At 39.6% G+C, this 24548-nt stretch overlaps 1 protein-coding gene across 1 annotated transcript in view; it reads left to right on the top strand.

Moving 5' to 3' along the window:
* Window positions 1-24548, top strand: part of SLC22A4 (solute carrier family 22 member 4) — a 109924-nt gene that overhangs the window by 51120 nt on the left and 34256 nt on the right. Inside the window, exons 3-5 of the mRNA XM_001366034.4 lie at window positions 2530-2684; window positions 16336-16507; window positions 24028-24154. Coding sequence (XP_001366071.1) covers window positions 2530-2684; window positions 16336-16507; window positions 24028-24154 — 454 coding nt within the window. The remainder of the gene's footprint in view (window positions 1-2529; window positions 2685-16335; window positions 16508-24027; window positions 24155-24548) is intronic.

Here is a 24548-nt window from a genome sequence, read left to right on the forward strand (position 1 = left end):
AGTGATTAGTGACCAATTAGTGACCAGAACACATGTCCAGTGACTGTTCTATAGTGGCCAATAGTTCATAAACATGTAACTTTCTGACTCTTAAAGAAGCTGCCCTAGAAGCAAGTAGGTAGCTCAGTGGATTTAAAGCCATGCCTAGAGATGGGAGGTCCTCGGTTCAAATATGACCTATTTATAAATTTTCTAGTGGTGTGACCCTGGACAAGTCACTAAACCCCAAATGTCTAACCTTACCACCTTGGAACCAATACATAGTGTTGATTCAAAGATGGAAGGGAAAAGTTTGTTTGTTTTTTTAATGTGCCTTTTAGTTCATCCCCTTCACTCTCCATCTAATACAAAGGACAATCTCCATCTAATACAAATGCTACACCTTATGTGGGGATCTTGGACTTATGCTGGATTTCTTTTTTACTACACCTTCTCTACTAGTCCCAGGTTCCTGCTGCCTCTTCTAGTTGTAATGGACTCTTAGTAACTACAGTATGTTTAAGTAGCCTGCATTTAGCTCAAGGGGAAAATTTTTAAGGAAAGATTTAGCCTCTACTACAGCCCTCAATGCCTCATTAAGGAATGGATGTGACCCTCAGTTCTCAAAGGCTGCTTTTCCAGGCCCAAACTGACAAGTTCTAAAATATTTGAGTCTAACCCTGGTGAAGAATTTTGTTTCCTTCATATAAGTTCAGACTCATGACCAAGTTGGTCACTTTTTTTTTCATCTTTTAAATACTTTTGGCCTTTAATCCTAATGTTATATTTAAAAACAACAAAAGCGATCAACACAAGACCAGCACACTACATGGGCACCCTAGATAGAGAAGGAGGTAGACTTCTCTCCCCTGTCTCCAGCCTCCTTCCTCTGCCCCAAGATCCCCAACTAGACCACTTTAAGCAGATAACAGAAGCATTGCAAGGCCAAAGGCAAGGCAAACCTGGAGGATGGGGCCCTTCTACTACTACTATAACTTGGGATTCAGAAGACTGAGGGACAGGAGCAATAGAGAAAACTGATTGCACCAAAGTGGTGAAGCTTTTGGGAAAAATAACTTTTGAAGACCATTTTCCAAGTCACTGGAGCACTAGGAGAAGGAAGGAAAGAATCAACACAGGTGAAGGGGTACCTATACTAGAGAAGTCATGAATCTTTGAAATACCAAAGTATAGGAATCAAAGACTGGCCATCTCATCTGGTCATTTCTCGGGTGACAAGTTCAGAATTTTGTGGTTTGATTTTGGTTTTTTGTTGGGGGAGAGGAGATGTCTGGATACCTGAGCTTTTCACTGATTCACAAGAATTTTCACAATTATAATTTCACAATTATAATTTCACAATTATAATTATAATTATAATATTTCACAAGTATAAAATTCACAAGAATTTTATACTTATTTGAAAATTCACAAGAATTTTCAAATAAGTATATCCCCACTCTCATTTCAGAACAGCATAATGAATCAACAACTTATAATCTTTGGGAGTTAATCAATAAGGATTTATTAAGTGCCTACTATGTGCTAGCCATAGTGATAAGCACTGAAGATACTGAGAAAAGCAAAAGACAGTCTCTGCTCACAAGGAGCTCACAGTCTAATTGGGGAGTTAACATACAAACAACTATTACAAACAAGACAGGATAGACAGGATAAATTGAAGATAATCAACCCAGAGAAGGCATTAGAATTAAGGGAAATAAAACTGACTTCTGTAAAGGTCCCAGTCAATGAGAAGAGAATTTCCAGTCACTGCTGATAATTTATGTCCCAGGGGCCCACTCTGCAGTGCCTGAATATTGCTTCAGTGGACAGAGGAAGTAGGGACAACAGTCATGCAGCTGAGTCACCTCTGTGGTTCTGAATCTACATGACTCTCTCCAGTACCCAGGGATCATCCATTAGCTTCATCATTTCACAGGAAAAAAATGGAGGTTGTTGATGAGTTTATATGAATCTTCAGTTGGAACTTAGAACATGGAGGCAAACTCATTTAATTTCTTAGGGGGGGAAATGAAACTTCCATTTCTGTCAATGGGTTATTTTTTTTAAACACTGCTATATGATTTTACACCAACTTTATTTCCAAATTATATTCTTCCTCCCTCTCCCCTATCATTTGTAACAAGGAATGTTCTTATATGGAGGGAGAGGTAAGCAAAACTAACCAGAAACCAATAAAACTTGATGGCATATGCAGTTCTCCATATCAGTAGCACCCCCATATCTTCAAAGAAAGGGAGGAAGATGCATTTTGTTATCTAAGAAATTATGGCCCAGGATTAGTCATTATATTTAGGTAGTATTCAGGTTTCAGGGATATTTTTGTTCTTTCTAATGACATTTTTAGAATCATTGTGTATCTTATTTTCCTGGTTTTGCTTACTTTAATTCATACAAGTCTTGATATTAATGTTTGGCTGATCCTAGAGAAACTCTTCATTCCCATAAATGTCCTAACATTTCTATAACCTGATACTGGATGTATATATGTGTGTGTATGTGTGTGTGTTGCTTTGTGTTTTTAAGGTTCGGCAGGAAGAACATCCTCTTTGCGACAATGGCTGTGCAGACGGGCTTCAGTTTCCTACAGATCTTCTCCATCAACTGGGAGATGTTCACTGTGCTGTTTGTCATCGTGGGCATGGGCCAGATCTCCAACTATGTAGTGGCCTTCATACTAGGTAGGATGATCTCTGGAGTGATAGAAAAAAGACTCATGCTTCTCCCTTCTTCCTCTTCTTCCTCCTCTGCTCACTTGCTCAGTTCTTTCCAACTGCTTTCACAAAGGGTGAGGCAGAAAGATAAAGGAGTAGAGCCTCAACCCTCTCAAAAGCTAAAGAAAGGTTTCTCCTGATAAAGTGGGCAATAGAACTCCCACTCACTTGATAAGTGTTGCATATGTTGCATATGTTTTACAACTTGAAAGTGTAGACCAAGCATATATTTTGTTATCAGCAATGGAAACTACAGAGATAATTTTTTTCTTCCAACCAAAGAAGGTGGAAGAGGTCAGGATGAAGAAAAAGCCTTTATTTTGGGGATAATCAATAATCAATCAACAATTATGTTGAGCTTGGACAGGTGACAAATCAAATCACATCACTGTCACATGATTCAAATCTGATAAAAATTGGCTGAGCAGGAGCACAAATATTAGTCCTGTTTGTTCACTTCAATCTTAAAATAATCCTGCTACTTAAAAAAATTCAAATCATTATATAAATAAATGAAAAAAATAACAATAATAAAAGTGAAAATAAATTTATAAAAATTATAATTCAATTTTTCAAATCTTAAGATAAATGCTATAAATTCATAGGTTCAGCTGGGAGGCTGATGTAAAGAAAGTGCCTGAGGGATTCATGAGGCCACCTGGGTATCATTTCAACCTAGCATCAGAAATGCTCACTAACTTCCCTCCTCCTCAACTCCCCAGTTCTTAAATGCCAGAGATGGAGCCATTACCTCAGCAAGAGGTCTAATGGAAAGGTTGATAGAGCCTGAGCCATCAGCCTATTCTACAGTTTCTCACATTAGCTCCTCTCTAGGGCTGGGGGAAAGGGAGGGGCAGGCTAAGTAAATGAAAGGGAACACACTGTATTGTTAGAGGAGGGGCTAGAGAAGGCTATGATTTCCTGTCTTGAAACCCAAAGACCCAAAGCAGCTCCTTGCTTCAGCTAGTGTACTTGGAGGGCAACCTTTTGCATTACTAAAATGTAGTCAGATTTTTCGATTTTTCTTTTTTGTCAAAGAATGCCCATGCATTGAGCTATCAAAAATGCTCTTTAACTTTTCTCTGCTGTACCTATTTTCCATCCCCATTAGGCATCTTATTCATTTTTAATTGTATGGGTAACTTTTTCATTTCATCTTCATTCCAAAGTACACCTCACCCTTCCTCTATCTAGAAAATAAAAATCTAAAGGTCAAAGAGGGATGGGAAGTGAAGCAACTCACCAAAAATTCCCAATATATCAAAGGAGTCTAAATAAGTATACTCAATGTTCCATACCCAGAGTCCCCAGCCACTGCAAAGAAGGAAGAGAAATGTATTTTCTCATTCCTTCTCTGGGGCAAAACTTAGTCATTATAATTGCAGAAGTTTCAAGTTGAAGTTTATTTTATTTCTACTCACAGTGTTGACACCAGGTGCCTTTAACATCTTTTTTCAGAGAGAAGGAATTGTTCATTTTATAAATATTTGGATCTTCACCTTCTTAGGTTTGTCCATTAGGTTTTAAGTCATACTAGGGCCTTCAATCAGTTTCCATTCAAATGAAGAAAGTCTGACTCACAAAAAGAAAATGTGACTAGTCAATAAGCTCCAGCTTGGACAGAATGATGGATTCTGAACATTATCCCTCTCTCCTCCCAGAGATCTTTAAACCTGGGTAACTCTTTTCTGATATGTTTTCTTTGAAGTGAACACATTCATGTTCAAATTCCATTCCTTCAATCATTGGTGAAGTGACTGTAAATCCAGGCACGGTGAAGAAGGTTCATAGGTCATAGTGTCAGAAAAGAAGCAGGAAGAGGGAAGGTAAGACAGTCTCTAGATAGAAGGTAGATGGCCTTAGGAGAGCCCAGTGGTAGTAAACATACTGTCTCCTCTCTCTGACTATCTAGTCAGATATTCTCTTCATTAGGAATTAATATACAGAAGCAGATCGTGCTCAACAGCAGAGGAGGTCACAGGTTGGGGTCACTGCAGAATCACAATGGACAGTTTTCCCCTCACACAGTCAGGTTAGGAGACAACGTTGAGCTGGTTTAGCAGCTTAGAGCAATCATTTACAACTTTCAGGTTTACAGACAAACCACTTTCCAATTGTTTCAGCAATAATTAAAATAAAATCTCAGTGAGTTAATAGGGGGGCAATTTTTAGTTTGGATGAGGCATTGCAAAGGTAGGGGTATTTGAAAAAAAAATTATTCTACATCAGAAACAGAAACCTAGATATGCTACAATGCTGTAGGAGAACCCATAGATCACCTGGAGAATTTGCTTTTGCCCGAATATGCTTTGGTTAGAATTTGGTGGGAATGAGTGATAGGTTTGATTCTCACATGGTTCAGTGGCCTTTGTCCCCCCACCCCCACCCCCAGGCAATAGATCAACACTTAAACCTGGCCCCAGACCCATCCCAGGATAATTTCCTCATCTCCATTTCCAGAGACCCCCACAACTCTAGCCAGCCATCTCCCATCTGTGCCATTGAACATAAAGGAAACTGAAATGGTGTGAATGTTTCTTGTCACACTCCTGTCATTGCTGGAGTCCCAGCTCAGAGGGATGGTACTGACTGTCCTTCACATACTCTAAGAGTACCAAAATGGCTCACAATGTCAGGATCTACATACAGTATATCCAACTGTGGCTGATCAGACCATTTTGAGCTTAGAAGGCTTTACCACAGGTCGGGCACAAATTGTCTATATGAACATTTGGGATGACGCTCTGAGTGGAGGACCTATTAAAAGGAGCTAAAGAATGTCATTTTGTATGTAGAAGACAAGGCACTGCTGTTACTAGAGTTTGTCATCTTGATATAGAAATGAAAGGAGAGGGGGGGAAAAAACCAGTCACATTATAATGAGTACCCTCCAAAAAAAGGAGAAAAGCATTTACTGAATGGTTTTCCTAGTAACATATTAGGGCAATTGCACTGTTCCCATTTTGCCCTTTTCTTTTTTAAAAATATCATTCATATGCATATGTATCATATCACACAAACATATTATTCCATATCATCATATTTACATATATGTTATTTCATCATAATCAGCTTACTTCTCTACCTTCTTTCTGAATAAATTCCTTCTATCTTCTCTACTCCTAAAGATAATTTTTGAAAATTATGGAAATCCTCTTTCCATGTAAACGTATGAACATTTTGACCTTAATGAATCCCTTAAATTTTCTTTTTCTTATTTATCTTTTGGGGCTTCTCTTATGTCTCATGTTTGGACTTCAGATTTTTTGTTTAGGTCTGGCTTATTCCTCAGGAATGCTTGGAAATCTTCTATTTTATTGAATGTCCATTTTCCCCCCCTGAAAGAATTTACTCAGTTTTGCTGGATAGACGACTCTGGGTTGTAAACCCAAATCTTTTGCCTTCCTGAATATCATATTCTATGCCTTTCAATTCTTTAATGTAGAAGCTTCTAGGTTCTATGTGATTCTGATGGTATTTGAATGTTTTCTTTCTGGCTGCTTGAAATATTCCTCAAAGTTGTCATTTGAGGATTTCTTTCTGGAGGTGATTTGTGAATTCTTTCCATTTCAATTTTATTTTCTTGTTTGAGGATCTCTGGACAGTTATCTTTGATAATTTCTTGTAATATGATATCCAAGGTTTTTTATTGACCATGGCTTTCAGGTAGTCTAATAATTCTTCAATTGTCTCTCCTAGATGTATTTGCTAAGTCAGTTGTTTTTTCAGTAAGATATTTCATGTTTTTCTCTATTTTTTCATTCCTTTGATTCTGATTTATTATTTCTTGATTTCTCATGAAATCATTAGTTTCTACATGGTCAATTCTGATTTTTAAGACCAGATTTTCCTCTGTCCATTTTTGGTTCTCCTTTTTTCAATTGGCCCATTTCTTCTTGCATTACTTTCCCTTCTCCTTGCATCACCTGTGGGAAGGAAATCACTTTAAAAGACTTTCCCACTTTTCCTCTGCCTCTCTTAATTGATTTTCGAAGTCCTTTTTGAGTTCTTCCAGAATATGTGTCCAATTCATATTTTTCTTTTGGACTTTGAGTATGTTTCCTTTGCTTTCATATATTAATTTAAGGTCACCAAGGAATTCAGCTATGTAATTCCTAAATAAAAACTCAAGTCAGCAGTCAACCTTTTATGGAGTTTTTAATTACAAACAGGAGGAAGAAAGGTATTAGAGAGAGAGAGAGAGAGAGAGAGAGAGAGAGAGAGAGAGAGAGAGAGAGAGAAAAGGGAATAGGGCTTAAATACCCCCTCTGATTAGGCTGGGCCAAAAGGCTCAAGCCCTTAGATAGCTGAGGCAAAGAAAAGAGATCAGTCCCTATCACTCACGTGACCAAAATGGAGAAACAGTCTCAGGGGCCTCCACTTCCAGCTTCCTTCAGAGCAAGCTTCTCAGAGTACAACCTCTCAGAGCAAAACCTCTCCAACCACCCCCTCAGTCCTCAGACCCTGCTATCTTTAAGGAAAACATCCAAGTTCCCTCCCCTCAGTTCTCACATCTACCAATCACTGTCCATGTCTTCCCTGTGCCAATGGTGCCTCTAGCTTAACCCAGGACCGCCCAGAGGTCTGTGGCTTTGCACATGTCTATTGAAGGTCATATTCTCAAATAATTAAATCTTGATCTATGCTGCAGCCCTTCCTAAATCCTGTTAGGACTGAGTAGGGTAGAAATTGTATTTTCCAAGACCTGGCTCTGTCATTCCAAGTATCTCTATTGTATCAATTCTAAAATCAATCATGACTCAAAGAACTTCCTGTTCTATGCTTAAGCATAGGTCAAAGCCCTTTCCATTGTTCAGCAAAAGGTTTCTGCCCTAAAGTAATCTTAGGTAGGGAGGAGAATGACCCTCCCATGCCAATGGGGTTCATATTCCAATAGACTATCAGTAGGAAATTTTTCAAGTATGAAATTTCCCAATGGTGAAATTTCCAACATTTATAAGTCTAAGAAATTTTTAAGGTTTATACACCTTCATTTCTCTTTCCCACTTTTCCTCTGCCTCTCTTAATTGATTTTCGAAGTCCTTTTTGAGTTCTTCCAGAATATGTGTCCAATTCATATTTTTCTTTTGGACTTTGGGTATGTTTCCTTTGCTTTCACTTTCCCCTTCTGTATATGTACCTTGCTTTTTGCCTCCATAAGAATTCTTTAGAGTTAGGTGCTTTTTTTTGTTGTTTGCTCATTTTTCCTATCTAATTATAGGTAGGCTTGGGGGGATGATGTGATGGTCTAAGGGTTGAGAGCTCTGAGAGCCCCCTCACCCTGCTGATTTAATTGACCCTAGTGATGCTGATAGCTTAAAGACTTGGCTCAGGCTTAGCTGTAAACTTTTTATCTCACTCTGATCTTAATCAGGGACTGATCAAATTCTAGCCTCTGGCTTAGTCTCAAGTTTTTGGTCTCACTGTGTACTTGATCTAATCAAACATATCCTTGATTGTCCTGTTTTGGAGCTCCACCCTGAGCTTTAGGCAAAAAGATCAGTACTTAGTATTTAGTACTATCATCTCCCCCAAAGTGTGAATTAAGTCCTTGTCCCAAGCCCTGACTAGAATTCCCTGTGCTGGGGTTCTGGACTTCTCTATAGGTTTGCCATTTCAAAGGGTATGGTTTGGCTTGTATCTCTATTTGCTCAGGAAGGGTCTCAGGGTCTGGATGTATGTTGCTGAACCTCAGACAGCAGATGTGGGATGAGGTGTGTGTGGCTTGCTCTTCCCTCCTTGCTACAGCTTCTTATTGGGTCTGCTCTCCTTTCACCCCAGTGTCCCAGATATTCATTGCCTACCTTTTGGGTTTTTTCGTTTATTGAAAGTTGTTTCACTCTGTCTCCTTGTTTGTCCTTTCACTTCTGTATTCATTTTGTGGCAATATTTTAATCTTGATCGGAAAGGATTCTCATAGTGGCACATAGCTGCTAAGGATTACTCTGCCATCTTGGCTCTACCCCAGAACTAGCTATTTTGCCCTTTTCAAGAAGGGAATAGACATCCAAAATGATTCCTGCCTCTTATGCCACACAAGAAATTCCTATAATTGCTAATCTCTCCAGTTATTTTGGAAATCTCTATGGTGAAAGGAATTCAGTACAGAAATAACATCTTTCTGGATCTAGAGAGTCATCGGGATATCAAGGACTCTTACACATAGCAAAATCTATAGAAAAGGAACAGAAGAGGTCATTCAGACCAGGTACCTGCCCCTAGGAATGACTTCATGTTGGTCAACCTCCAAACTGACCAGAGCAGTGGGTATCTTTTCAGAAGTGGCTTGCCCTTCCATACCCATTTGATAGACTGTCCTGGGGCAAGATGTACTTGTCCTCCTTTTGCTGTATAGTCAGCCTGTTTCTTTTTCTTCCATGAAAGAATAGAATGAGGAAACATTGGTCTTTAAGGTAACACTTTGCCTTCTTGAAAATCTGAATATCTCTCTACAGACTTCCCTTCTTTACCACACTCAAATCTTTTCTCAGAAATCTATCTCTTTCCTTTCATCATTTTGACCACTCTTTATCCAAGTGCTGTCTTCTAAGGCATTAGCAACCCTGTCCTCCTTAGAGCTCCTTACACACTTCATTCCTTTATCTATTCATTCAACAAGCAATTCTTTAGTACCTGTTTTGTGTCAGGAACTGTGCTAGCACTGGGGTTGCAAAGAATTGATGAAACAGTACCTGCCTTCAAAGAGCTTATATTTTATTATGGCCAACATCATATATGTGAATATGAATTATGTGCAAAGTCAAAGTGATTTGGGGAGGGGATACTAGCAACTGGAGCAATTAGTAAAGGCCTTCAGTAGGAAGAGGTATCACTTAAGCTGAATTTTAAAGGATACTAGGGATTTTTGTTTCCTAGGTACAGACAATTGAAGGAATGCTTATGATGCCAGCCTCATGATTGACTTTTGTATCATTATGTTCCTCCTCATGACACCAGCCACTGATGAAAAACCCTTCCTTGGAGCAAGAACAAAACATGAGTTTTGGCTGCTGTGTATCTTTCCAGCTATGGATAACAATGTGGGTTGATATGTAGGAAAACGTCTTTCAGAATCGCATCTAAGTTGTCTTTCATTCACCCAGGAGATTAAATTCATTTATCAGAAAAGGACATTCTAGAAACATGTAATGCAGAACAGAACCTCTGTCTGGGGTTACATGGCCTGTGTTAAATCTTTTTTTTACTCGATGTTAAGTTTTGAAGGACTTCATATCATGGCTGTTAGGCTTATTTTTTTTTAAACCCTTACCTTCCATCTTGGAATCAATATTGTGTTTTGGTTCTAAGGCAGAAGAGTGGCAAGGGGTAGGCAATGGGGGTCAAGTGACTTGCCCAGGGTCACACAGCTGGGAAGTGTCTGAGACCAGATTTGAACCTAGGACTTCCCATCTATAGGCCTGGTTCTCAATCCACTGAGCCACCCAGCTGCCCCCTATTAGACTTATTATTAGGGCTATATTTGGCTTGGTCCAGCAGGTTCATTTATTTATTTAAAATGCTCTTGTGTGCCAAAAAAGAAAATGGAAGCCAGTGAAGGCAGTAGGCAGAGATGAAGGTAGAGAGTATTTTAGGCATAGGGAATAGCCAGAGAAAATACCTAGTGTGTAGAAATGGAGTGTCTGGTTCATGGAACACACAAGAAAGCCAATGTCACTGGATCCAAGAGTGTGTGGTGGGGAATAAGATGTAAAAAGATTGGAAGGCTAGGAAAGGCCTAGATTTTTATAAAGGACTTGAATGCCAAATAGAGAATTTTATATATGATCCTGGAGGCAATTGAAAACTATGAAAGTTTACAGAGTAGAGGGATGTAATAGTCAGACCTATACTTTTGGAAAGTCACATTGGTGGCTGAATGGAGGTTATATTGGAGTGGGGAAAGATGTGAGGTAGGAGGACCCAACCAACAGGATAGTGCAATAATTCAGGTGGGAAGTGATGAAGGCCTGTACCAAAATGGTTGTCAGAGAGAGAGGGGGACTTGGCAACAGAATTGATATGTGGGTACAAGATAAGTGAGGAATTGAAGATGACACCTAGGTTACAAGCTTGTGAAACATACTTTGAGGATGGTTTTGCCCTCAGCAGAAATAGGAAATTAGGAAAGGGGGGAGAATTTAAGAGGAAAAATACTGAATTTGGTTTTGGACATACTGAGTTTAGGATGCTGACTCCACATCCAATTCATGATGTCTGAAAGGCAGTTGAAGATGCAAGTTTGGAGCCATGGGGCAGGATAGGTGGATCTGGGAATCATCAGCATAGAGAAGTTGACAGAGAAGTAGTGATAGAGAAGTTGCCACATTGAGTTTCTACATTCCCAGACCACTTGTTACATCATTTTCAAGTGGGTGTGGAAAATTCCTCCACCAAAAGATTACAGTCTATTTCTAATTTAATGTTTTAGGAAGTTGCCTGAAAGTCAGAGAAATTAAATGATTTGTCCTTGGTCACATATCTAGGAAGCATCATAGTCAGGATTTATGTATAGTATATACATATGTGTTTATATATATATAGGATTTATATATTCCCCTCTCTCTAAGCTCTATCCATTAGGCCAAACTATGTCTCTACTTTCTTGTTATTAGGCTGGGGTCATAGAAGCAAATATGCTCTAAACTTTAAGGTCAACGAATAAAGAGTTAGGCTGAAAAAGAAGAGACAGAAGTTGTATTTCTTCCTGGTGTTGCTTCAATTTGAGATTTAGCAAATCCAGACTTCTTCATTTTGGGCACTGTCATCATCACTTTTAGGAGTCAAAATCTAAATATAATGCCCCTTTCCAGACAGTCTATTTTGGGAAACAATCTAGCACCTAAGAAAAAAGTTTTTTTTTTCCCTAATAAAGACTACAACTTTGAGTAATGTTACAGGAGATGATTAATAGTCTGGGAGAGCAGCATCACACTTCTACCCTGAGTGAAAAGAGAAAAGGACACATTGAAACCTGAGAGCCTGACTTACCACAGCGTCCTCAGGATCTCAGTGGTAGCAGAAAGATTCAGGTCAACCCCTCTGAAAGGCCTAACCCATTGAGAAGTTTCCCCAGGTTAATTAGTTTGTGGTAGCCTCCAATTTAGTCAGTTCCAAACATCTTGGCTTCCCTACTCACTATCTGTGTGACTCTGGGAAAGTAACTCCCCTTCTGTCAGCCTCATCTGTAAAATGTTAGGGTTAGACCTCTAAAAGGTCCGGCCCTAAATAGACCATCCTACAATGCCATAATCCTCTTTATGCCCTTTATGTGGGGTCTGAGGAGGAGAGATAACCCCAGTTTGTAGATGAATGAATTTGCCAGGTAAAATCAGCCTGAACACAGGCTGCATCTGGTTTAGTGATAAGCAGGGGTGGAGTAGTCCCCCCAACAAATGCTGACTTTCTACTATCTTAGATCCTGACTTTGGGTTGCCCCCTCTGAGTTATCCTGTTCTCCAAGCAGCCTGGGCTGCTTTCAACTGGTAAAGGCTATTAATGGCTTCAATGGATTCATGGTGTCATCTATTGACAAAGCTACAACTTGTTCAGTGCCATCTGCTGGAAACTTCCTCATTCTATGTCCTTTTACTCTTCTGGAATTTTTAAATGGGTCTTCAGTCTGCAATAGAGCATGAGTGTGGTGAAGACTTTGGTGTGCTCTGAACATTAGCTGTTTCTCATCCCAGTAATCCCTAGATCTATTAGCTCATTAGCCCAAACTCTGAAGTTTAGCTACTGTTGACAGGAAGCTAGGGCTAAAGGTTGTACAACAGAGACCCCTAGTGTTACTTTTTTTAAAATCATTTCAAAACTGAAATGGTTCTGCATTTTATTTGACTTGAAGATATATTGTAGAGAACTAGTCTGGAAGACTTGGGTTCAATTCCTACCTCCGACACTTACTGACTTTGTGAACCTGGGAAAGTCACAATCCCTCTGTTCTTTAGACACTCTTCCAATACAATAATTTTCAGAAAGGGTGGGTTCTTCATACCAATGGAGATCCAGGCTCTGTCTTTTTATTTGACCAAATTTGTTTCTATGTCCAGACACACTGGGTCTAGGCTGTTTGATCTTCAGTCCTCAGTCATGTGCACACAGTTCTTATAAAGGATCATTAGAGAACCTAGAGTTAAATCTAGATCCTTTGGCTAAGAGCACTCTGGAGAATTTCTCATTATAGAATCTTGATCAGAATAGGGGAAGGAAATATTTTATATAGTGCCTTCTACATGCCAGGTACTATGCTAAGATATATAGATATATAGACCTCATTTGATCTTCACAATAGCCCTGCAATGTAGGGTTTATTATTATCCCCATTTGACAAGGAAATGGAGGCAGAGTTTAAGCAGCTTGCCCAGGATCACATAACTACCAAATGTCTGAAGCCATATTTGAAATCAATTCTTTCTGAGACCAAGATGGCATATACACAAATATTACTAAAGGAGAAGTTGCTTTAAAATGGATATAAACAAAGCATTAGAGGAGATCAAAGGAGGTAGGGGATCACTTTGACTTGAGATGAAAGTCTAGTCAGTTCAGAGCTCCAAATAGAAGTTAAGAAGAAGGCAGTGCTTTAGGATTCCTGCTTAGTCCTTCCTGTAGTAGGACTGACACTCCCATGAAGAAGGAAGGAATTCACCAAAGTGTTTGGAGGCAGCAGCAGAGTATGGGAGTAGAACAAATATGATGATAGCTCCTAGCCCTGACCTTAGCACTAACTTCTACAAAATGGCCGAACTCTAGGAACTGAGATATGAAACTCTCTCTAGCCCTGGCATGAGAAGGTTTTAGGTCCTTCCCAGAAGAAATTCTTTTTAGATATTTAGAGATTACAGGTCCAAACTAGAATGCCAAGAGATGGGTTAGAGTCCTAGCATCTTTGGGGCACAAGCAGAGGGACAAAGCCCCATTTCCTAAGAAACATGCATGATGAGAACAATATACACTGGGAAGCTGTCTGTGAGCCAGAGCAAGAGAGGACAAGTAGAAACCAGGGAGGCAGGCCAACCCAACACTACTGCCATCTTTGTGCTGTTTACAAAGAGCTGGCCTAACACTGTATGTAACCTGAAGCTCTGTCAAGCAGTTTTTTATTATTTTTATATGATCCTCACAACAACCCCTGGAGTAGGTACTATTATTATCACCATTTTACAGGTAAGGAAATTAAGGCAAACAGTAGTTAAGTAACTTACTCAGGGTCACATAACTAATATCCAAAGCTAGATTTGACCTCAAAGCTTCCTGACTCCAGACTCAGAGTTCATTGCACCACTAGAAATTAAACTGCCCATCAAAAGACTAAATCAAACAAATAGTTTCATATTCAATTCAGTTCAATGAGCATTTATTGAGCAAACTAATATGTGAAGTTAAACAATGACATGGAAATGGAAAATTAAATAATACTAATCACAGTTAGGGCTGGGTAGAGCTGACTACAGTAGCACAGTTTAGAAATGTCAGAATCACTCCGAGTTGGGGTTTACCACTTCTGAAATTAGCAAAGCAAAGGTTTTTGAGTACCCATTTTCCTTCTCTAATAATATACTTTCTTGTCTTTTTTATCTCCTCATCAGAACTTGAAGGTAATTTTTAAAAAATCTTTGAATTGAGCTCTGATGAATGCTGAGAAAACTCAGAAGGATGATCAGTGATAGTAGGTGGGTGTGACTTTCACCCTGCTCCCCACTCACACAAGTAACTATGTTCAATCATGTCCAACTCTTCATGACCCCATTTGGATTTTCTTGAAATACTGGAGTGATTTGTCATTTCTTTCTCTAGCTCATTTGACAGATGAGGAAACTGAAGCAAATAGGGTTAAGTGACTTAAGGGTCACACAGCTAGTAAGTATCTAAGGCCAGATTTGAACTTGGGAAGATGGACCTTTTGGACTCCAGGCTTAACACTCTATCCACTGTATCACCTAGCTGCCCACACAGGTGACTTCTCTATTATTCTTTACTTGATGGTCATTGTCAGTTGCTGTGGCTGAGGAGGGGAAAAAATCATCTGGCATCAGTCTTTGGTGATGTCTCCCTGGACTTAGCTAGGTTAGTCCCTGGTCAGTTAAACTCTATTAAACCAACAATGAGAAAGAATTCCTGTAGGTTTGTGCATCTAGATTAGATTCTAAGATCATAGATCCTGAGCTGCAAAAGACCTCAGAGCCCATCTAGTCTAACCTCTCACTTTATAGATGAGAAAACCAAGGCCATGGGAGGTTAAGCAACCCTCCTCAATACCCAATAGCTGGGAAGCACTAGAAGTTTTCCTCTGACAACCTTTCTTCTCCTAGACTGTCATAGTCATTGGTTGGATCATAGTCATTGCTAAATTTCAAATTGGAGGGAACCTTAACATTTTCCAGTCCAACTGAACTTGTCCGAAGAGGAACAACTTGAACAATGGACCTCTGACTCCAAATCTAGCCCTTTCCTTACTCTAAAGTGCTGATGATATTATATCCAGTAACAGATGGTGAGATTCCTTCAGTGGGTTCTGTTGCCCTGGGATGTAGAAAGCAGATTATCTTTGGCCCCAGCTTACTCTGAAACCCACATTCCAGATACTAGTAACAAACTTCTATTTCAGTGTCATGAAATGTTGCTACCTACCTAGGGACTAGTTTGTGCAAAAACTCTTTCAAGGGAGTTGTTCATTCCAGGTCCTGGGAAACCAAAGAAGAAAGTAAAAGGTTAAATTCATTCCCTCCCCTTGGGCTCTGGTTTGGGTCTTCCCCCCACCCTAAATCCCATAAGGTTGGTAAGATCACAATAACTTCTTAGAAACCGTAACAAAAATAATCTACTCTCTTACTTCCCAGTGGGTCAATATAAGTTTATTGACCAGATGGTTTGATTTGTGAGAAAGATAAAGCTCAGCTCAAAATTCCTTTCATTTAGCCTCATGGAACAGTCTTAGAAATGCATGCTACACACACACACACACACACACACACACACACACACACACATACACACTCTCACTCATTCACTCACTCACGCATTCATTCTTCAGAAGCTTATCAAGCTGCCATGGGCTATATTTATAATGTCTTCCCCACACAATAAAATAAGGGCCACTAATTAGGTAAGTGATCTTGATTTAAGACTTCAGGTAAAGGAGCTTGGTTATGTCCAACAGATAAGTGACTTGTCTCACTTTAAATTCAATCTTCCGAAAAACAAGACTAGGGTTGTTTGTTTTTTTAAGTCATTTCATTAATGTCTTTTGCTTTTATGTCAGTCATTTCTACACCTTCACTCCCACAGCTTAAATCTTCCAAAACTTGACACAGTGACCACCTCTAACCACACATAACTCATATTTTCTGTGACTTGGGCCCTAACTGCCTGGCTAGAAAAAGTTGGTGGATGATGATGCTTTTTTTTCTTTAGAGTCTCCTCCCAAACTACAAGGTGGGAGGCCTACTAAAATATTTCTGCTCTAGAGTTTGATGTGGATCCCCAAGGAAATACCTCCTTCTTCCTTAAGATTGTTGTTAGCTTGAACTCTTCCATGACAAAGTTGGATAATATTGTAAAGAGCAATACTAAAATAAAGTGAGTTACAATGCTAATACTCCTCCCTTGTTTTGAACAGGAACAGAGATACTTGGCAAATCAGTTCGTATTATATTCTCTACATTAGGAGTTTGCATATTTTTTGCAATTGGCTACATGTTGCTGCCACTGTTTGCTTACTTCATCAGAGACTGGCGGATGTTGCTACTGGCTCTGACGGTGCCGGGGGTGCTGTGTGTCCCGCTGTGGTGGTGAGTGAGACAGTGTTCACAGGCATTCCCCTCCAGAGGGCCACATGTGGAGCTACAATTTTTAAGGTCACCAGTTGGGTTGAAATGTCACCTTGCTTTGAGCTTTCATTTGGGGGGGGGGGGAGGGGGGAAGGTTGGTGTCTGCTAAGATCAATGGCTCTTCTGTTTTGGGGCCAGTAAGCCACATGCTCCTTCCCACTGATATGTGTGGTGGCTGTGGTGAGGGGCCTCCATGCCAGCTTGAAAGTGCTGCTCTCAGATTAGAATGTTAACCTGCAGCCATCCTTTCTGTTGCCTGTTTGTTTTTCCTCTTTCCTTTCTACTAACTCCTCTTTCTACTTTTATCTTCCTTTGGAAAGTCTCTCTTCTGTTTTTGAACACAATATGAAGTCCTTAAACTTTTCTACAATAGGACTTTCCCTACAATGTTTTAGATGTGTTGGTTTCTCTGTAGAGAACTGGAGACAGAGAGAGAAAAAGAGAGATAGATACAGAACTACAATAAGAGAAACAGTAGTATTTTTAGGTTTTTTGGATCAGAGAAATTAAAATGTCCTTTGAGTCAGATCTTTTCACCACTCAAGTGTGGCTTATTCCCTCTGGAAAAAGTAATAGAGTTTGAAAAATGACCCAAAGTCTTGCTGAACACTTAACTGGTGGAGTTAGAGATGAAGTAGTGAATTTAAAAGCTGCCTCCACCTATTTTGGCATATTTTGGCATTTGAAGGAGACATAGAATTGAAAAATAGCTTTTTAAACCAACTTCTTTGGAACATTGAGTTTTGTGGATGGTTTTGATGTCCCTTTGGGGGTTTTATTTCTTTCATTTTCACATTGAGGCGGGAAGAGAAAGTACTCTCTCTTTTGTGAGGGGTTATTTTAAAATCTATTAAATTTCCTTATAATTACTCTTGGTTTGGCTGCAACCCAATCTCCCTTCAATTACCCTGGAAAGCTGCCTCTGTTGGTCTGTGGAACTTCCTTATTCAGTCCCATGAAAACCTCTGTCAGCATTTTGTTTAGATCTTAAAGGGTAGCATGTCCTTTGGCGATGTTTTGAGCATAAAAACCCTTCCATTTTCTACTGGAATGTGCATTATCTGATGAGAGCATGAGGTCACATTCATTTAACAGGATGCCTGCCTACCCACCTTTTCTTCCTCTGTGCCTCCTCAATCATAAGTGTTATCTGGCCCAACCTTCTAGAAAAGCTGCTTTCTTGGCACTCAAACTGAGTGCCTCCATAACTTATCAGACTCATGAATGCCCAGTATAAATTTAGTGTGTAGGAGCCAATGGTATTTCCCCTTCCAATTTTTCTCCCAGTGTTTGAAAAGGAACTTGGCAGAGTTTAGCAATAGGTTCAATTTAGCTGACTGACCCCTTCTTATCCTGAATCCAAGAAGTAATTTTTATGCTTCCCAATGTTGCAATAAAAATGAGGACCCAGCCAGAGATTTAATCAGTTTATTAATAAAATGAGAAGGCGAGAGAGAGAGAGAGAGAGAGAGAGAGAGAGAGAGAGAGAGAGAGAGAGAGATGCATTTCTCTTAAGGAAAGATTATCCTGATTATAGTCTTCATTTAGCCGGCTGAGGCATATATATATATATATATATATATATATATATATATTCTTCCAGCAGTAGTGCCAGCAGTCAGTCTCTTCAAGAGTTGAAGTAAAGGGACCCTTGGTCTTCCCCTGCTGGCCTTATAGCTCCTCCCTCTGTGTCAAGGTTTCGGTTGATGCTGAGGCTGATGCCAGGGGAGCAAGGCCATTCAATATACCTTGGGAGGGTGCAGCTATTTTTCCTCACACCCTAAACACACTTCATGATTGCCAATCAGGTCAGAACACTGTCCAACTGAACTAAGAGGGTAGATCACAGTGGTATTATACCCACTTTTCCTTATAAAGCAGCTCTGCCCTAAGGAAAATCATCCTAGAGCCACAATGGCAGGTTTATATCCCAGAGAAGCCCTATCCAGAAAGATTCCATTTCTTTACCACATTCCCACTGGCTGATTTTGGTGAGCATGTTCTATTCAGTTCATTGTGAGAGTTCATAGAAGCAAGAAATACAAGAGGATACTGTTATAAGAAGAAATAGCCCCTAAATTATTCTCCCTTCTGATCAGTAACTTATAGACCTCTCAAGTGTCTTAGAACTCTAAGAAACAACAAAGACAAATTATTATCAGTTTTGTAGTTAAGGCTTTGCCATGTAAACCTGAAGGGTCTTTTTAGGAGAGAAGGGGGGGGGGGTCAATCTTATTAGAGAATTTAGACCAAGAAGAAATTTTATAGGTCACTTTGTCTAAGCCCTTCATTTCACAGATAAAGAAAAAGGAAAAGGAAGAGGAGAGAATAAACACTTTTTAAGTGCCTGTTATATACCTACATTGTGCTAAGCACTGTACAAATATTTTCTCATTTGATTTGTACGGCAACCCTGTGGGAGTTGGAAGCTATTACAATTCTCATTTTAGAATTGAAGAAACTGAGACAAACGGAGTTTAAGTGCCTTGCCCAAGATCACAGAGCTAATAACTGTCTGAGATCAAATTCGAACTTGGGTCTTCCTGACTCCAGGCTCACTGTACCATTTAGTTGCCTGAGATGAGGGAACTGAGACCCAGACAGGGACAAAGGTCCCACAGGAAATAAGAAAAAGAATTGGGATTCAAATCCACCATGACCCATGCGTGAACCAAAGTCAGGAGATAGCCAACATTCTTAAGCCCTTTCATAGGATCCATTCAAAGAAAAAATATTTTCCTTCTGTTCTTTAAAAACAGAAAAGCCCTTTCCTCTAATTTGGAGAGTGTTCCCTTTTGCCTCCATCTCCTCTAACCTCAATGGACTCATCATGCCAAGGAACGTGACTGATCTGTATGATGGAAACAAGGCCCAAGAGAAAGGTGTCCCTGGTCAGAAAGGTATTGCTGGTCAATTGACTATCTAGGATTAATGCTAATGTGATACTTTGACCAAGTGTTGCTCTCCGAGGTCCCATTTGCTTCAAAAGGCATTTTCCTTCTAATTATAAGTTTAAGGTGTATGTCAGTAGGGGAAGAAAGGTGTTACTGTGTTTTGCCTATGTTGGTTATGGGTACCCACATGGGTCTGTCCAGACGTGGCTCACATTGCAGACGAGAATGGATACCTCTAGTATCTACTCTCCCTACCCTTCTCCAAAGAAGACCAAGTCCTGACAGGAGGGAAAGCAAAAACTTGGGACCAGAGGCTGCCTATTCTGCTTTCCTCAGAGAGAGGGGATACTGGGCTAGAATAATCTCTACCTGCTCCCTTTAATATTTTTAGTCTATGGGAATGTTTAGGTATAAGCCATGCTTCTGATCATTATCCCTTAATGAGATCCTTTTTAATATTCATGCTGGAATGGAATGTTATAGATAGAGCTCCTGTTATATCAGAAATGTCTATGTGGTTTAGAAGTTTCCCTTCAGTCTCCATCTTTACCCATGCCCACAGGTGCTTGGTTTTCTGTGTGAACAACCCGGCAGATGCATCCAGATTTATTTATTTCCCTCCTTGACCCAGATAAGTTTCCTTTACTCCTATAACTTTTTCCAGTTTGTCCCTTTGGTGGCCCTCACTGCCTTGCCCTTGATTTGACTACAGTATACATATACTCGTTCTTCCTTCCTGATTTGTGTGCTATTGATCCAGGTCGAATTTGTGATGCATCTTTCTGAAACCGCCTTTTCATGGGTCATGTCAGGTGGGCATAAGTAGACTCTGGTATCTCTATTCAGTTTAGGATACCTGAGACGAGGAAGCTGCTGGACAAGTGACAAGTGGTACAATGATATTAGTTGGTGAGGGGAGAAAATGCCTGACTCAGACAGGTGGAGAAAAGAGAAGAATGAATCTATAGGAAGCAATGTCTTCATTTTACTTATAGAACAAGGAAACAAATGAACAAGCATTTATTAAGTGCCTACTATGTGCCAGACATTTACAACAACCCTATGTAGGTGCTATATGTTTATCCCCATTAGACAACTGAGGAAGCTGAAGTAGAAAGAAGATATAACTCACCCAGGATCACATAGCTAGTAAGAGTCTGGTTTGACTGGATTTGAACTCAGGTCTTCCTGACTACAAACTCTATTCACTATGCCCCCTAGCTATCTAGTGGCAAGCTAAAAACTGCTTTGGCTTAAAGATGAAATCTACCATTTCTGTTTTATCTCTTTAATACATAGAACTATTTGCACCTGTGTCATGACATAATTGGAGAAAAGACCCTAAGACCCAGGACATTACCTTATTCCCCTATCGCCCAGTGTCACAAAATCCTAGATCTGGAGCTATGAGGCACCAAAGAAGTCATCTATTTCAATTCCCTCATTGTACAGCTGAGGAAATTGAAGGACAGGGAGATCAAGTAATTTGCCCAAAGTGGCAATATTATTGAGCCCACCATCAGGATTCATCACACCAATGGAGCTCAGCAGTGCCACCTTTTTGTCTTGGCACTCAGGCTCACTTACTCACTGTCTCTTTCAAACATATTTATTGATGTCTCTCCTCACCTACTCACTCACGTTCCTCCTGAACAGTCAAGAAACATTCTTCCCACTCTGCCACCATTCACAAACTTTCAAATATGTTACAGATGCCATGTTCCATCTTCTCTCCTTCACCACACCCAGGCTTCTAACATGAATAATACCAACTCAGAAACACCTTCTTAGTTCCTTTGAATAGGGGTGTGTGTGTGTGTGTGTGTGTGTGTGTGTGTGTATTACCACAGACTCAGTACATGGTTTATTTTTGGCTTTTTAGCCTCTCAGTATCCCACCATCATCAGATACCCTCCACTTGGACTGTTCATCCTTCAGATCCTCGCTAGGGTTTTGCCCAAAGACACCAAATTTCTAGGATAGTGACAATACTGGTAGACTTTCAACAGTGTAGAAACCACAGAATTTAGCATCTGGTTAATAAGAATAATTAGCTGAAATAGAATGATCCCCAGGGTGTTCTTTTGCCCTTCCCAGCCCGTCCTTAAGATTTTCTATAGGTATATTGTGAGTTTCTGTCCCACTCTCCCTTAGCCCCCCCCCCCCCACACACACTTATAAGGTTGTGTCTCTCCTCCCCAGCTGAGGACACACTTCACATCACCCTACACTTTGTCATGTTCACCCCAACACAAAATTCTTAGAAATGACTCTGTCTTTCTTAATGGGTGGCAAGTTCTGAGTTCCCTTTGTTCACTGTACAGGTCACTGCCTTTGTTCTGATAGGCCCATGATTTAGTGCCTCTAAACTTGGATTCAGAAGCCTTAACCAAATGCTCAAAGTTATGTTACCCTGAAGGAGATATGGAAAAACCAGATTCCTCTGCAACCCGCTCAACAAGAGAGAACAGCAGAGGATGACCAGAGGTGTTACAAAGTTGGGTGGAGAGCCTCATAGAGAAACCCCAGAAGCAATTCCCATCAGCTGGTCACTCCTGCACAAACATAATTGATCTGGGGTCATGTGGCATTGGATTCCTACAATTTGTCAAAACATGGAAAGAAGGGACACATGTGTATGTATTCATGTGTGAGCATGAATATTGAATATAAGCAAGGGGGTATACATATGTATAGATGCACACATCCTATTCTTCCATTTTCCAGCTATATACATACATAGAATATCATGTATATCATATATATGCGTACACATACACATCGTATGTATATACAAATATATGTATATTTATTCCTGATATTCATATGTTCACATGAACATTCATTTGTTCAAATATTCATAAAGATGTATATAATACCATTCGTCTCCAGGACTAGAATTTATATTAGCTAAGAGCATTCGTCAAAATGTATTTCAGTGGCACAGCAGTTTTATTAGGAAGCTGACTAACTGGGCAGGGAGGATTTCAGGTAATTGGTATTATTTAATAATGTATGGCAGCTGAGTGATGGGCATTTGTTTTAAAATAAGGCAAATGGATTTACATGGGGTCTTTCAAGGTAGTCAGTCACAAATAAGTATTTATTAAGTACCTACTATATGCCAGGCACTGTGCTAAGTGTTGGTGCTACAAAGAAAGGTAAATGACAGTCTCTGCCCTCAGAGAGCTTACAGACTAATGGAGAAAGACAATAAACTGCTTGTTTAGAGACAAGGAAGAGAGCTTGGAGGAGAGATGATTTTGTAAGGACATTATTTCTAGTCAATTCTCAATGAGGTCATCACTGTCACTGGGAGTCATGGTAATATCAGTGGGGAATATGATAATAACTTTTTTTGGAATAGAATTTAAATTTCCAGGGAAACAGTACCAAACATGCACACACATACATACACACACACAATAGTTGATCATGGAAAAGCTAAGAAATTCAGGGGCTGAAGTAGGAAAGGAAAAGAATTTAGATAAGGTCAGGAAAAGCTATGCCCTCCAATGTTATGTTTAAACATTGGTAAGGAAAGAGGAGAGAGAACAAGTATTTATGTGTGCCAGGCACTGCGCTAAGCACTTTTCAAATTTTACCTCATTTGATCCTACCAATAACTCTGGGAGCTGGGTGCTATTATAATCCCCATCTTTCAGCTGAGGAAACGGAAGTAAATGGTGGTTAAGTGACTTACCCAAGGTCACACAGCTAGTAAGTGTCTGAGATTTGATTTGAACTTGGGTCTTCCTGACTCTAAACTAAACACGATTTACTGCCCCACCTTCATGGTTTATGAGGTTAAGGGAGTATCAAGGCCTATAATTTTATTCATGTAGGGGACCCTGCTAAAACAGAGTATCATGACCCATTTTAGCTAATTTGTTCAACTCATTCAACATTTAAAAAATATTTTAAGTGCCAACCATGTATAAGGCACTATCAGCTTTGTCCCAATAATGTACCTGATGTGACACTTTAAGGTTTACAAAACAGTCAACACACATTATTTCCTTCAACCTTCCAACAACCTTGTGAGATAGATATCATCTCAAACACCCCCATTTTACAGGTGAGAAAATTAAGCCTAAGAGAAGTTAAGTGACTTTTCCACAGACCTGCAACTAGCTGAGACCAACAATAGAATTCAAAAATCAGGTTTCTTACATCACTTCAAGTCCTAAACACTTTCAATCATATCACAATGGCTCTCTACAAGGAAAGAACTAACATATGATTTCCAGGCAGTCCTTCAAAGATACCCAGGTAACCCCTTGAATATATCTCATTGGCTACTTATGTCCCATGTTGACCAGTAATATCTCTATCACCCTGTGTCTTAGGTTACCCTGGTCTGAATATTCCTAAAACCACTTAATATTTACTACCCAACAGTTTCCAATAAGGAAACTTGCAGAGGGAAAAAATCCAGAGTTCTTTTTCTTAATAATAAAAGAAAAGAAAAAACAAATTTTAATTTTTAATATAATTTCTAAGCACTTTTTAATTGTCATTAAGGAACTGACAGATTCTGAGAACAATAAATAGTCTGTAAGAGCTAAACACCAAACTCAATTACAGGGTTATTCCTGAATCCCCACGATGGCTGTTATCTCAAGGGAGAATCGGAGAGGCAGAAGTTATCATACAAAAGGCTGCAAAAATGAATAAAGTGACAGCACCGGTCATAGTATTTGATCCTTTGGAGGTAAGCATTTATGGGCACTTACTCTTCCCTTTGATGCCTACCATTTCTCTTGACCCCATAGCACTTCATTATTCTCCTCATCCCTAAACATATATTAAACTAAATAAATGATTTTTAATTACACATTCTTGGTGCTCAAAAGAAAACTTTGACCCAGGTCTTTGCCAACTATAATCTAGTGGGAGAAAGAGGGCAAACCCAGAGATAGCCAACACCCAGGGATTGGTATGGCATCAAAAGGCGGTGATCACCACAGGAGTGAAATAGAGGCTTTAATGTACTTGTCGGTTTCTATCCATGGACCATCTAGGGTTTCATTAACCCATTCAACAAACTTTTTAAAAATAATTTATGTATTTAGGATATTTGTTCATGGTTACATGATTTATTATTT

This window comes from Monodelphis domestica, chromosome 1 (assembly GCF_027887165.1).
Source record: "Monodelphis domestica isolate mMonDom1 chromosome 1, mMonDom1.pri, whole genome shotgun sequence".
Taxonomy (NCBI): Eukaryota; Metazoa; Chordata; class Mammalia; order Didelphimorphia; family Didelphidae; genus Monodelphis; species Monodelphis domestica.